Source organism: Pinus tabuliformis, chromosome 2_1 (assembly GCF_031772625.1).
Source record: "Pinus tabuliformis cultivar Carrire ecotype Pingquan chromosome 2_1, CPIR1, whole genome shotgun sequence".
NCBI lineage: Eukaryota > Viridiplantae > Streptophyta > Pinopsida > Pinales > Pinaceae > Pinus > Pinus tabuliformis.
In genome coordinates, this window is record NC_142299.1 from 860,557,377 (window position 1) to 860,572,478 (window position 15,102).

At 38.4% G+C, this 15,102-nt stretch overlaps 1 protein-coding gene across 2 annotated transcripts in view; it reads right to left on the reverse strand.

Moving 5' to 3' along the window:
- The window catches only part of LOC149203395 (coiled-coil domain-containing protein SCD2-like), a 405,302-nt gene that overhangs the window by 194,886 nt on the left and 195,314 nt on the right, over positions 1 to 15,102 (reverse strand). For both annotated transcript variants that reach the window (XR_016253953.1, XM_089403421.1), the window contains exon 13: positions 14,600 to 14,675. Coding sequence is in view for 1 of the 2 variants with exons in the window: in XM_089403421.1 (XP_089259547.1) it covers positions 14,600 to 14,675 (76 nt within the window). In the remaining variant the exon portion in view is untranslated. The remainder of the gene's footprint in view (positions 1 to 14,599; positions 14,676 to 15,102) is intronic.

Consider the following 15,102-nt stretch of genomic DNA (forward strand, 5'->3'; position numbering starts at 1 on the left):
AAATCAATTGGATAAAGTAAAGAAATGGGAAGATACCTTGTCAAGTCAACTTGAACAAAGGCACAAGAGCTTGAACAAACTTGAAGAAGAGATTGGTCAGTACAAGGTAGAGGTCTCCTCTCTCAAATCTCAACTACAAGAAGCAAGGAAACAAGCACAAGGAGCTGAAAAGACCATGGAAGCATTGGAAGTCATAGAAGGACAGGTTGATGAAGCAGGAAAGGAAAGAAACACCATGATCTGTCAACTAAAAGCAAAGGATGAAGGAATCTTCAAATTAAAATCTAACATCAAGTTTCTCAAGGCTAAAACATGTAAAGCTACAAGGATCAAGGTAGAAATGGAGAGCAATCAAGTAAAGAATGAAGAAATCTTCAAAATGAAGTCAGATATCATCTCCCTTAAAATAAAAGTAGATGAAGCTACTTGTATCAAGGAAGAAACTGAGAAACAACTTGCTAAGAAGAATAATGAGTGTGAAAGATTGGAAGAAGAGATTGTCTTCCTCAAAAAAAAGGTTGAAGGGATGAACAAAATCTTGAAGAGCTCTCAGGCCTTGGATGACATGCTCAGCTATCACAGATGTCCATTTGATAAATCAAGTCTCGAATATGCAGGTGAATCCTCAAACAAGAATGAAAATGCTTCAAACGAAAGGGATGTGAAGAAGCCAGAAAGAAATGGTGATGCTCCCAGTTCCACCAAAGGCAAGGAGAAAAACCAAGGCTACAATAGAAGAAATCCTGCTGCAAGAAGAAATGTAGATGATGTCAAAGATGCGAGAGGCAATGGTTATCATCAAAGGATCTCAAGGCAGAAAGGCTTCAGAAGCACATCAAGGAAATCTCCATCTCCCAGGTACCAAAGTTCATTTTTTAGTTATTGTTATTCTTGTACAAACTTTGGTCACATGGCAAAAGATTGTAAAGCATATCATAGGGATAGATATTATAGTCCCCAACAATCTCCAAGAAACAATTTTGCAGGAAGAAATCATGAATTCTTATTCATGAACAGTGTAGAATGCTTCAAGTGTCATAACATTGGTCATATGGCACGTGTTGTAACTTAACTTGGGCTCTTACACAAGCTAGAACCATGCAAAAGAAGAAAGTTACACAAGTATGGAGAAGGAAGCAAATACAATCCGAAAGTCACTTGAACTCTCCAGCCAATATCATATGTCATTGGCCTGAATTTTGACAATCTAAGCATTTGATGGGAAGACTCTGCCAAAAAGAGATGATGCATACAGTTAGGGGAGCTTGTGATTCTTGATCATTATTGCAGAAGCTATTAGTGAAAGGGTCCCTATGAAATCCTTGTTGAGTTATATTAACAGTCATTCTTTGATAAAGATCATTTCTCAGGGGTACTCCATCGAAGAACATGATCCTGTAATCATTCTTTGGACTGTTGTTAAAGATGTTTTCCACTTAATCACTAAGTAGTATTTGGAGAAACAGAGAAAGTCATCTAATGCTAGAGAAATAGGGCAAATAACTATGGTGCTGATATTACAGATGCTAAATGTCTTGACTCAGGGATTCAATGTGAGAACAGATAAATTATGGACACTAATAGAGGCAATCTTCAAACAAACAGATACATCTGGAATGGAGTTTGAAGTAAGAGAAGCTGGCAACATATAACAAAACTGAAGCATTGCAAGAAGATGCAAATCAGCAAAATGAATTTAAAAGACAGTCACAGATTGGATATCTAAATCTGCTAGGGAAATAACTTGCTGAGATATGTACAAGAACACAAGGAAAAGATGGCTCACAGAAAGGAGAATGTCGTGCAGTCAAATATAACTTAAGCTAATACTGGTCACTTAGAAAATACAGCAACAGTGAGGCACAACCTCTCACCATTTCATCCAAATGCAATGATGTTGAATACTAGATGGCAGTGACTTAAGGAGAAGCACAGAAACACAAAGGAACTCAGATCTGAAGAAAGATGGCAAGAAAAAAAATTCAGTGGCATTTTCTCTTGATTCGGACTATGAAGGCCTCTCAATTCTGACTATGGAGATAACAACATGGATTGAAGCATAAAAACCTGGACTTGGACACTTGGTGTATGGCTATTTGCAATCTGATTGAAAGCATTGAAGTAGAGCATCTTTAAGCATTGTTGAAGCCATGATAAAGTAGTTCTGAGACATGAAGAGGGAATAATGTGCTAATTGATGATAAAGCATCAATCCTTCTATCTTGAGTAAAAAGAAGAGCACTATGACAGGGGGAGTCCTAGACCCATGAAGACCTACTATTTATGAAGAATAGAAGCAGTTTGATAGGGGGAGTCCCAGAGCACTCCTTTGCCATTGATGTCAAAGGGGGAGAGAAGAAGAATATTGCCATCAATAACAAAGGGGGAGATTGTTGACCTAGGTTGTCATTGATGTCAATATGGCAATATTCTAGATACTAGATGATCCATGAAGAGGAAGCAAAACAGATCCATGAAGAGATAGGAGCAAGGCCATCAAGATAGCCAAGCCATAAGCAAGAGTCTGTTAAAGGAGGAGTTAGCAAAGGAGGCATATCAAAGCCATCGCTTATGCTTAAGAGTATTGCAGAATATTAGAGGACATCATTGAAAGACATTGCAAAGCCAAAGGAAGACATTGGAGCAAGAGGAGCCAAATCAGAGGAGCATTGCATGTAATACATGTCCAAGAAGAACCAAGAGGAAGAAGTCATCAAAAGAGGAGTTAACATGCCAAAGGAGGCAAAACAAAGCGACATCGAAGGAGCATTGCATGTAATACATGCCCAAGAAGAACCAAGAGGAAGAAGTCATCAAAAGAGGAGTTAACATGCCAGAGGAGGCAAAACAGAGCTATCGAAGCTACAAGAGGAGCCATATATATATGTCATATATATATGCCAAAGAAGAACATATCGGAGGAGCAAACAGAGCAAACAGAACTATCGGAGGAGCAAAGAGCAAAACAAAGCTATCAGAGAGAATAGGAAGAGTCTTATCGGGAATAATGTATGCCAGCCAAAGAAGAGCAGAATACATATATGCGGAAGAGTTAAAAGGAGTGGAGCTGTATATAATATATGTATATGCGAAATACACTATCGGAGCAAAGTATGGCAAAGAATGCCAAAGAATACACTATCGGGAGCTATCGAGAACAATATAGTGTATATGCATGCAAATACACTATCGGAGGCAAAAACATGTACATATAGAGGAATACACTATCGAAGCAGAGAAATATGTAGAGATCGACGATATTGTAATCGGCGGTTCGGTTATGTGCCACTACCCAAAACCCCCGACTGCGATATCTATGTGCAGACCTGACGACATATATGTCCGGGTGTATAAATAGGTGAAGTCCGGGTAAGTGCTTCAAAGCGAGTTTTAAGTGTATTTCATATATGTGGTTTAAGTCTTGCCACGTTAAAACATGCAAATTTGCAATATATATATAACTATCATATAAATGCGATATATGCAGACCCGCTGCAACATTATGCAATGGTTTAATGATATATCGCATCCGCCCATCGCAATAATACAAAAACCGGCGCGGAAGAAACTGAAAAGCTAAAGCAATGAAGAAGAAGGAAGCCAAAAGACAAGCCAGCGTAGAGAAAGCTGAAGCGAGCGTTGAAGAAGCCAAAGAGCCAAAGGAAACAGGAAACTGACGGTCAGAGGCATTAGAAAGATACAAAAACGGAGAACAAGCAGTGTTGAATGTTGTTGTAAAAGTTGGAGGAAACAGAGGCAGCTAGAGGGTCCAACAAAACAAAAAAGGGTCGAGGGACCAACAAGACAAGAGGCATTCGAAGGGGAGAAGTAGTCATGCTGAAGCATTTACTATGGCAGTAAGGAAAAATGCTTGAATAGAAAGCTGGTTCTTATGCAGAGATTAGTGCAGCTAATAGTAGACTCACTAAATCTGTGTGGATACATTATCAAAGGTCATCTATTGGAGACTCTGTGTGGACAGTATGAAGAGTTGCAAAGACTCTTTCATAAGAAAACCGGTTGTCATTGACGCTATAACATGGAGACTACAGTGAAGCTGTAAACAGATAAAACTCAGTGAAGAAGAGTTCTGAGAGCAGAACATTACTATCAAACATGCCTTGACAAGAGTGGGTCGGAACCCTTGGGGTTGGTGCCTCAAAAGTAAGAAGGATTGGAGTCCTTGGGATTGGTGTCTCAGTAGTAGGAAGGATAGGTGTCCTTGGGACTGGTGTCTCAGGAACTGGAAGGATTGAAGTCCTTGGGAGTTGGTGCTCCTAAGTCCAAGATTGTTGCCTTGGCGAAATAGAGTTGGAGCTCTGGAGGTTGGAGCCTCACAAAAGTCCAAGTTGGTGCTTGGGAACTGATTGCAACCATTTATATATTGTATCTATTTTATTGCAAAGATTATATTAATAAAATCATTGATACTTGTTGTTCATCTTGTGTTCTGAAATATAAATGGTTTAACTAGTAAAATAACAGTGGGAAAAAGAAATATTGATTCACCCCCCCTCTCAGTATTTCCAACATGTTGTTCATCTCAATGGTTTGCAGCAGTGTTGCGCTAGGAGAGCACACATCTTGTCAGACCTGCACATTGTTGTTGATCACATGCAAACATGGACAATGAGGTACAAAGGAGCCCCATTGCACTTGCCAAAGATGATGAAGCCAAAGGCAGTAGAGTTGAAGGCACGCATCCGGAGTCAGATCCGGAACTATGAGGAACTCCCGCAGTTCATCACCTATTTACAAGCTTCACATGCACAAGTGTTCAGGAGCATGGATGTCATTGTGCGCATGCATGTGATCCCATCCATTGGCACACTCACCGAGGCGAAGTCAAAGAACCAAGTTCGACTGGAGCTGGACATGTACTTTGATTAGTTGATGCGCGTAGCCACTAATGCAGACATTATGCATCAGCATGTTGCTAGTCCGGCTGCACTCAAGACTACGATGTGCATGTTATCTGACGAGTTGAACAGAGGTGCCAAACCAGTGTACCCAGATGCAATAGAGGCAAGAGTTCGGTTTTAGAAGAATGTCACCACAGAGCACGCAGACACCATAACAAACTACCAAGCTTGGCATTAGTTCGCCACCATCGATCATCGCGAGGATGTCGAGAGTTAGTCTTTCTACAGCTGTCTGAGTCTTAGTGATGTCTTGCATGGCTTACTCAAGCCTATTTTTGTCCCACATTAGTACATGTGCAGATTGTAATATAAACATGTTGTAAAAGTGAAAGATCAAGTGTCTATAGTAGAATGTAAAAGTCATTTACTAGTTGAAGAGTCATGAAGGTACGTGAAGAGTCACAAAGGGGAATGTCAAGGGTCACCCCACCCTTTGCTATTTATAGAACCTCATAACTCATTGAAAACCTTTTGGGAGCCAAGCTTCCTATAGGTGTAACTTAGAGAAAGTTTGGAGTGTATTGTAACGAGCCTTGGCTTTCCAAAGTGCAGAGCTAGTACATCTCTTTGGGGGAGCAGGCGGCATTCACTGTAATGTTCCACTATCGGGGCTAGTGGAAGTCACGGTCGTATGTATGATTGGATTTGTCGCTCTTTTAATATAAGAGAGCCAGCATGTTTCATGCATATGTTGTTACTGTAGTTCGGCTATCCTTGTTACTTTAATGATGTATGTAGTTGTTATTTACGCATATATGTATGGACTATTCTATATGTGTTTGTAAGAATCTTACCGAAGTGTGTTGTTGATATAACCCATCACTTTGGGTCGTCAACTATCCTGCTTTCCATCTCGTGATGTCTTTATGCTTGTGTGTTCCCTTTCAAGTTGCGTGCTATCAAGGTTTCTAAGGGGCGCACTCACTCCCCTTTCTGTGTGTTAGAGCCTCTCATGCACCTTCCTTGATTTGTTGCAAGGTCACACCCTTGCCACCAACAAGGACATCTTACTTACCACTGCGCACAACCGCAGTCAAGGCGATACTGTACTACCCACTACTAGGACTCCTCCTCCAAATGGTCTGAGGTCTAGTTGGGACTTCTTACCGGGGAGATACCCTGACATGTTGGCAGGTCCAACACCGTCAACAGATCAACGTCATACTCGTTCACAGTTCCAACAAGCCTCCTCTCTTTTGGCACAAGTTTCAGGGTCTCATGATCTGGAAACATTTGCAGAAGCTTCAGGACATCCAAATTGGTAAACAACAACGAATGAAGAATATTGTTCCTTGATAGGGAACGATACTTGGGAACTTGTACCTCTTCCAAATGGAAGAAAAATTGTCAGATGTAAATGGTATATAGAACTAAATATGCATCAGATGGAAGTATTGAAAGACGTAAGGCCCGGTTAACTACTAAAAGATTCTCTCAAGTTAAAGAATTAACTACCATGAAACCTTTTCCCTTTGTCGCCATAATGAATTCCATCCACCTTGTATTAGCCCTTGCTGCCTCATATGGATGGGACATCCATCAAATGGATGTTAAATCCACTTTCTTGCATAGGGATCTACAAGAAGAATTCTACATGGAACAATCTCTCGGTATTGGTCAGAGTGTCTCCAGCTTCGTTTGCCGCCTTTAGAAATCTCTCTATGGTCTTAAACAGCTCCTCAAGCTTGGTACGCGAAAATGGCTAGCTCTCTTCTTGACAGTAGATTCTCTAGATGTCATTTTGACCGCACTGTTTACACCAAAAACGCATGAAGTCATCTCATAATCCTTGTTCATGTTGATGACCTTATCCTCATTGGTGGTGACCCTGAACTTTGAAACCATGTGATTCAAGCCTTTAGAAGAAGATTGAAATGACAGACACGATATTTTCATTATTTTCTTGGCCTCCAATTCTTCCAAACCGAGGAAGGAATTTCTCTTTCCCTAGATAAGTATGCATGTGACCTTCTTCACTGTTTTCACATGGAATATTATAAACCAACCCCCTCTCCCTTTCGATATGGCGTCAAACTTACTGCCGCCTACACTACATCAAAAGTTGATGCCACTTTGTACCGTCAATTAGTTGGTAACCTCGAATGTGATGCTTACAAGGGAGGCTTCCCCAGCAGATCTTAGAGATTATATAACCCAAATTATCACAAGCTAAATACCCCCTTAGGGTTCTACTAATAAAATCACTCAAGGATAGATGTTCTATAATTAGTGTTCTGGGTGAGATAAGATGTAATACCAAGACAATGAGTTCAAAGGACCCTATGGCTAGATCTAAAGAACTTAGTAAGTCTTGCACCGGTCAAATAGGTTCCCGAACACATGTTATTTGTAAATTACAAATGGTTTGTATAAAGTACATTTTTAATCAGCTCAATTACAACATGCAAATATTAATAACAGCAATACAAAAATAACCCAAAAATTATAATAGACGAGTGAAAAATGAGGACTATTTAATAAGTGAACTAGGGAATAAACCAATGTTGCGAAAATGTTATCGAGAGTAAATTGGCGAGGGGAAAAAATCAGTGTTGTTAAAATTGTGATATTATCGTATAATCGCGATATTTTCAACAAAAAGATAAAATCGCGCTTAGTACTCGGAAAATATTTTTTTGCCCGATTTTTTTGAAAAAAATCGTGGGAAAAAAAAAAAAAAATATATATATATATATATATATATATATATATATATATATTTTTGAGGAGGAGGTGACCCAAGCTACCTTGTCACAAGTAGAGGACGTGGTCTACCTCCTGTACCTCCTAGTTCTTCAGCTTCTAGAGCACAGCAAACTCCATAGTCTACTGCGGCCTGCCAACTCCACCGACATCTACATCTAGAGGGCCAAAGGAAATCAGTAGTATTAGACTTTAGTTATTTGGTTCATTTCATTGTATATGACATTATGACTCATGATATGAGATACATTATTATATTTTTTGTTGATATTTTGACGTTCAGTTGGCACTCAGGAGTCAGGACTTACTATTTCAGGACATGATTCACTATTATGTGTGATTTTAGCACTAGAAATGATATTAAACATCTTATATATTAGTTCTTTTATCATATTTATGTGTCAATGTATTTATTTTATGTTGTAGATGGTTTAGATATTAAAAAAATTGAAAAAAAATGAATATTTTTGTACCAAACAATTTTTTCCCGATTATTACGATTTTTTCAGATTTTTTCCTCGTGCCGACATTATCCCGATAACGATTAGTGCAACATTGGAAAAATTCATAAAAATCGAGATAAAATCAGTAAAAATAGGCAAATTTATAAATTGCAACAAAAAAAACATCAGGATTAAATCCCAATTTTTTCAAAATAAAAAAAATCACTGAATTAATCGCGCGATATTATCGGGAAAATGAAAAAATCGCGATTTTTTGATGTTATCGCAATAAAATCACGATTTTCGCAACACTGGACTAAACTACAGCAATTTTTCAAGAAAAACCCTAGAGGTAGCCCTAATTAATGGCCGAAACATGCCTGAAAAACAATATTTATACTTTTCCAATTTAACGCATGCAAAGTCTAACCCTAGGACTATAAGGTCTTGATAACCCCTAAATTCCCCCTTGCAAATTTGGATGATTGAGGACCAGCACATTTCATCATGTTGGAAGTTCAAATACAGAGTTTGGCCTAAACTGGAGGTTGGTGCCAGGGGGACTTGTTATAGGATGGATTTTTTGATGACCCAATGTTACACAGATTGGACAAAGTCACTATTTTTAGCAGGTTCCCTACTTGGTAGGAGACAAAGTTCCAAGGATTGTACATCAGTATTTATTACATATTCGAACTCCTTATGAACTCAAGATTCCAGTGAGGCTTCTTCAAGTGACATGGAGAGAAATTTCTATTTTTAGCAATTTAGGTCTAAAGGCTCACATGTAAGAAATAATGGTATGTTTGGAATCATTGTGAGATTTCGAGTTCGATGAGCTACTTACAAGAAACATGCAATCACTTTCTGTTCTTTTTAGCAATACTTGCATGTTGATTATGCTTGCGGACTTGGATTCCTTACTAAAAGACAAATCCAATGAGTATTATTTCATGAGATTTTGAGGACTTTCTAATTTTATTAGTGTGGCATGTCATGTCTGATTACATATTCAAAATCCCCACTGAGTACCAACTCTGATGAGGGAGGTTTCGTCAGAACCCAAGTTATTTCTATTTTTAGATATTTGGCATGGTAGTCCCAATAGTGTATTTGGGATCGCCACTAGATTCTATGTCTAATAAGTATAATATTGTGGGCATGAAATGAGATTTCTATTTTTAATAGTGTCTATATTTAGGAGTACTATATATCGTAGGGTCCCCCAATCTATTCTGAGTATTTTCCTGTTTTTCCCTACTTTTAAGGGGGGCTGCAATAATGCAAGTCTTGGCATGTCTACTTTTCGCAACATGATGTAACAATATGAGGGGTTGACATGGCAACAGTTGTGAGTGGACGAGTGTCAAGAGTTCAGATGAGTAGTTGGTAAGGTGCTAAAGCACATGAATGTGACATGGCAATAAAGGAAATCTTATTTTCCTCTCTCATATATCCTCTCTCCTAGTGTGTTTCCCTCCCTTCTCTCCCCTTCTATTTTTTATCATTAGTTTACACCCTTTTTTCATTCGTAAAAAAGCATACAAATTTGACCTCCTCAAATTACACGAAGTCAAATTGCTAAAAGAGGTTTGAGGAAGGAAAATTATGACAAGTTAAATTGCTTGAGAGAAAATTAGGCAAGTTGAACTTAGATAAAATTGCCTTGAGATATTTTTATCATGGAAAAAATTGCCAATAATACTTTTTACCCATGTCAAATTAGCTTAAATTGTGTTCAAGGATATTCACGACAACTTAAAGACACTTCAATTAAACTCAAGCAAGGGCCACTTAACTAGATTATCTTCTCCCGTTCAAGCTCAACTAACTAAAACGATGCATATTGATGGCCAATTATGGAGAATTGGACCTCCTCTTCTCACTATTATGAATTGAACGGGGAAATATAATAAATACAAGGGGAAGGCCAAGCATACAATCCTAATTGTCTTGAGCGAAAGCAATCAGCCTTCTCTCTCCCTCTCATTATTTTGTGTATGGATCTCATTGTCTTCAGTTCTATTCTGTTGTGTTGCATGTAGAAGCACTTCCTGGACACCATATGATTCAAAAAGTTGTGTAGTGAGGTCTTTAGTTTTTGAGTTTGTGAATTGACCATGACATTGTCAACTCCTACCTTTTTCTTTGAGCTTCAAACAAACCTCAAATTTACCTACCAAGCTCCCATGTTTTCTCTTGGCTTTGTCTGTGACCCACAATTGTACAAGCATCATAATTGTCAAGTGGTGTGAAGAGGCACATCTACATGCTAATCCAGTATGTGCTCATCAATGAATCATTGCCTTAGCAACACTCAGAGCCCTAGTTGCATTATCATAACCCCTTGCAATTTCTTCTATAGTATCAAAAGCACTAAGCTAGACCTAATTTTTCTCCTAGAGATCTTAAATCCTTGTCACGAATTGACCCTAGGCCTTCTTCTCACACCTCTGAAATGCATTGAGTTTGACTGTGGTATGTTGAAGACACAACTTACATGCCATTCATGCAAAAAGGGCGACATTGTGACAATAGTCCTCCATCTAAGATTAACCATACATTATGAAGATCTCACCTCAATATCTTTTTTAATGCATTCCCTCATCTCCATTGTTGGTGGTGATTACTAGCAAAGAGAAGTACAAAGAATCATCAAGAAAGATCAAGCATACCCTCATTTTTAATGACTTATGGAAGGGACTTTGTGAAGGTGAGGATGATAATGCACCTGCCAAGTCCACTTGAGAATCTCAAAGTAAGGCTCGTGGCAAAAGGATTTGCACAAAAAGGTGTTGAATATGAAGAGACCTTTGCCTCCATAGCAAAATGGGCCACCATTTGAACTCTCTTTTCCTTGGCAGCACAAAATGGATGGAAAATTCACCAAATGGATGTGAAAACTGCTTTATTGAATGAAGATTTGAAAGAATATGTCCTCATGTCTCAGGCAGAAGATTTTATTGTGAACAGATAAATACTTATATGGCCTAAAAAAATCACTACGAGCATAATATGAAAAGTTGACTAAGCATCTTTTGAAATTAAATTTCAAACATTTTAATCTTGATGATGCAACTTTGTTTGTCATGAAAATTCACAAACTATTGTCTATCTTATGGTATATGTAAACAATACATTGATAATAGGGAACAATGAAAACTGTATTACAACCACAAAGAAAGAGTTAAAGAAAGGAGGTAAAATGATAGATTTGGGACACTTTCACTACTACTTGAGCATTGAAGTGACCCAACATCCAAGGTCTATATTCATGTCTTAAAAGAAGTACATTGGAGAACTATTGAACAAGTTTTGGCATGGTTGATTGCAATCGTTTTTCTACTCCAGTGGAACAAAATATGAAGCTCACATCTAAAAAAGGGAATGAATTTGAGAATAAAACTAAGTATAGACAACTTGTGGGAAGTCTTCTATACCTCACAACTACCAGACCAGATATTTCATTTGTTGTTGGAAACATGTGCAAGTTTATGCAACAGCCTTGTGAAGGACATTAGTCTACTGCAGAAAAAGTTATAAAGTACTTGAAAGGAACTCAAGACTTTGGACTCAAATATTCATAGGTGGATGACTTCATCTGGATTCAATATTCGATTCAGACTGTGACGGAAATAAGGAAAGTGGAGTCTCTACTTCAAGCTATATTATGAGTCTTAGATCAGACGTTATCTCCTGGAGGTCATGCAAACAATCAATCTGTAATATCTCCAATTTTAATTTTTCATTTGAGGGGATTAATGGAGTTTATTGGGAAAGTGCTAAGCATAGCACAATTTTGTAATCTGGGCATTGGAGACATTTTTGGCATATGGGACTAAGAAGAAATAGAAAATTATAGCTCTAGTGGAATGTGCGGGCCACAAGAGAAGGAAAATCGACCCAATGGAGCAATCCGCACTAGTGAGAAGAGAGAGAGAGGAAGGGGTGTGAATTAGTGGGAAGTGGGGACCACCAAGGGAGAGAGGGCCAACAATCATAAAAAGAGCTTGGAGGCTTGCATTTGGTACTTTTGATCATTTGAAAATTTAACATTAATTCTCTTGAGTTGATTGACCAAGACATCCATGCTTTTCAGAATAAGGAATTCCCGAGTGAGGATTCCACCCTCATTTCGGAGAAATTTGAGTATCTCCCTAGGGAGGCAATTGGGGAGTTCAGTTCAGAGTTTCCATTGGTCACATTTACAGTCATTTCCTTCAGCTAGAGCGAGCTTTCCTTAGACGCAAGAGAGAAAGTTGTGGCTCTTGGGAGGGCTAACAAAAAGGGGAATTTGGGCCAACAAATTAGCAGAGAATCCTTCCACAAAGAGGGCTAGAATTTCTTGTCAATTTGCAGATCTGTTGGTGAGGCATTTAAGAGAGTTGAGTTGCTCCAATTATTGGCTTGCTCAGGGGCTCACTTGGCATTGTTGCGCAATCACTTGGGCAAGGAGAATCTATGGTGTGGTTACAGAGGAATAAGGGAAAATTTGAGAGGAAGTAACCGGTGGGGAAGGAGATTTTCTACGAGGGCTTTAGAGCATTTTGTAGCAAATTTCATCTAAAACCAGTTTTGCTAGCCAATGGGAGGGTCACGAACAAATTGGGGTCACCGGGACACATTAGAGTCAGCCCAAACCCTTTCTAGGTTTTTGTGGGTTTTGTGAGAGGAGGCTAGAATTAATTTTGCAGAATTTTCTGAGCACACCTGAAGGCAGAATTCCTAGTTCCACTCAGCAGTCAGCAACAAAATTTGTTGGAGGATGCAGTTTATTTTGGGACCATTTCCACCACTTGAGTCCATGAGATTTTTCTGGGTTATTCTGGGTTCCTCGTGAGGAGGCTTTGGTTAATTTTCTGGAATTTTCTGAGTAATTTAGAGGCCCAAAACACCAATTCCTTAACAGCCAACAGTAGCAGAATTTACTGGACCTGCGCAGAGACTTGGGAGAGAAATTTCCAGCACTTGGGGAGCTCCATTTTCACCTGGAACTTGATTAGCTTGTTGTAGCAAGCCTAGGTTCATTTTCTTCATTTATATGTACCTTGTTTTCTCAGTTAATAAAATGTCTCAGCTCTTGGTACAATTTCTGGTGCAATTTGTCATTATGCTGGTGTGTTAGTTTTATGGTTACATGTTTACGCTTTATTCGTTGTTATCATTTAATATTTCCCACCAGGAATATTACCCAATTCCAGCAGATTCCATGACAGACGTAGAGTATGTGGTAGTTGCAAAAGCAACAAAGGAGATTTGTGTGGCTCGGGAAAATTCTTGAAGACTTGCAGGAGAAACATGTGAACTCTACTTCCCTTCTGATTGACACTAATTATGCAATTAAGTTGGCTAAGAATCCCAAATACCATGATCAAATCAAACATATCAACAAAAGTATCATTTCATTCAATATCATGTAGAGGGCAAGACTATTCATCTAAGACACTATTCCACAAAAGACAAAATTGCAGACATCTTCACTAAAGCACTTGCTAGAGACAAATTCAGAATGATGCTTGGACACACAAACACCCTTCAGGTCAAGGGGGAGAATGTTATTCAACCAATCCTCGGAGATTGGGTGAATAACTTGCAAATATGTAAATGAAGGGAAATATGAAATTATGAATACCATTAGGCAAGGTGTTGCTAGAAAGGAATGAGGCAAATAGAGAGATCTCTCTCCAATTGGATAATATTCAAGCAGAGCATCGGGAGATGTCACTCGAGCATCGAGACATGGCCCTACGACTGGCCCAAATCGAGGCCATGCTATCAAAGGCAAAGGTCCATCATCCCCTGGTACCCCAGCAACTCCAATTGATGACTTCACATCTAGTTGAGTTTCTTCATGGCTTTCTGTTTTGGCAGCAGGATCTACCTTCTGAGTTCATATATATTTTCTGTACACAGCATTGCTGCAATTTTGTAAAAACTAGACAGCTGTTTTGGAACTTTGAGGTTGACAGTATGCTTAGGAACTGGCTTGAACGGGGTTGTTCCTATGTTATTTTTTGGACTAATTCACTACTTTTCCGCCAATGGTCTAGTCTCCCTAGTGGCAGACCACAGTGGACTAATTAAGAGTTATGGATGTCAATGATATTTCTCTTTTATTGATCAACAGAATTCTGAAGCTTATGAAAAACAAAAGCAAAGAATGTTTTAAAATATTTGCCTTTTTCAGCGAATAAAAGTCTACTCTATTGTACAAACAAAATGGCACATATAACCAGATAGATGAAGTATACACAAATACTTTCCTGTCAAAACACACACAATATAGGCAGTGTATCATATCAATATGTGCATGAAAAACACGGCATCAAACAGCTGAGAAGCTATGAAGCAAGGAAAACAAAATCTACAAAAAATGTGTTTTGCTGAGCAGATAGACATTTTAAAGGGTGCTTCCACAGCAGTGTACTGTGATGCAATGTTCATCAATTTTATAAGTTGTGTACATAACAGGATGAGACCAAACTCAAAAGCTGTAGAAATTTAATAAAGCACTCATAATCACTGACCTACCTGGAAATGCCTGGCCCCCCCGAACAAGGTTTGGTCGTCGATGTTGAGACATTGCAAACACCACAGCATCCTCCACCTTGAAAACAAACATAGGCCATCACTTATGGCAATAAACTATTGAATTTGAGCACAATAGATCAACTGTAACAAGAAAAATGAAAAAATTGATATACGAAAAGCTTAGTTAGTGCAATTTATGTGATGTCCAAACCACACTTTCAGCATCATCAAAGCTGTTAACCAAGAACTCAACTTGGTTGAAGACAAAGTATTAGAGTAGTTAATTGGAGTATAAAAGCCCACGATAATTTACTCAATGATATGAAAAAAAAAAAAAAAATTATAATAATGTGTATATCTTGAACGAACAGAATAATGATGATAATATTTACAATGAAGGCCCCTTATAAATATTCCTTAAGGAGGTTCCCTGATACCTTTCCATGAAAGGGTGTCTTTTAATAATTATTATTATTTATTATGTCCTATCTTATTTTATTTTA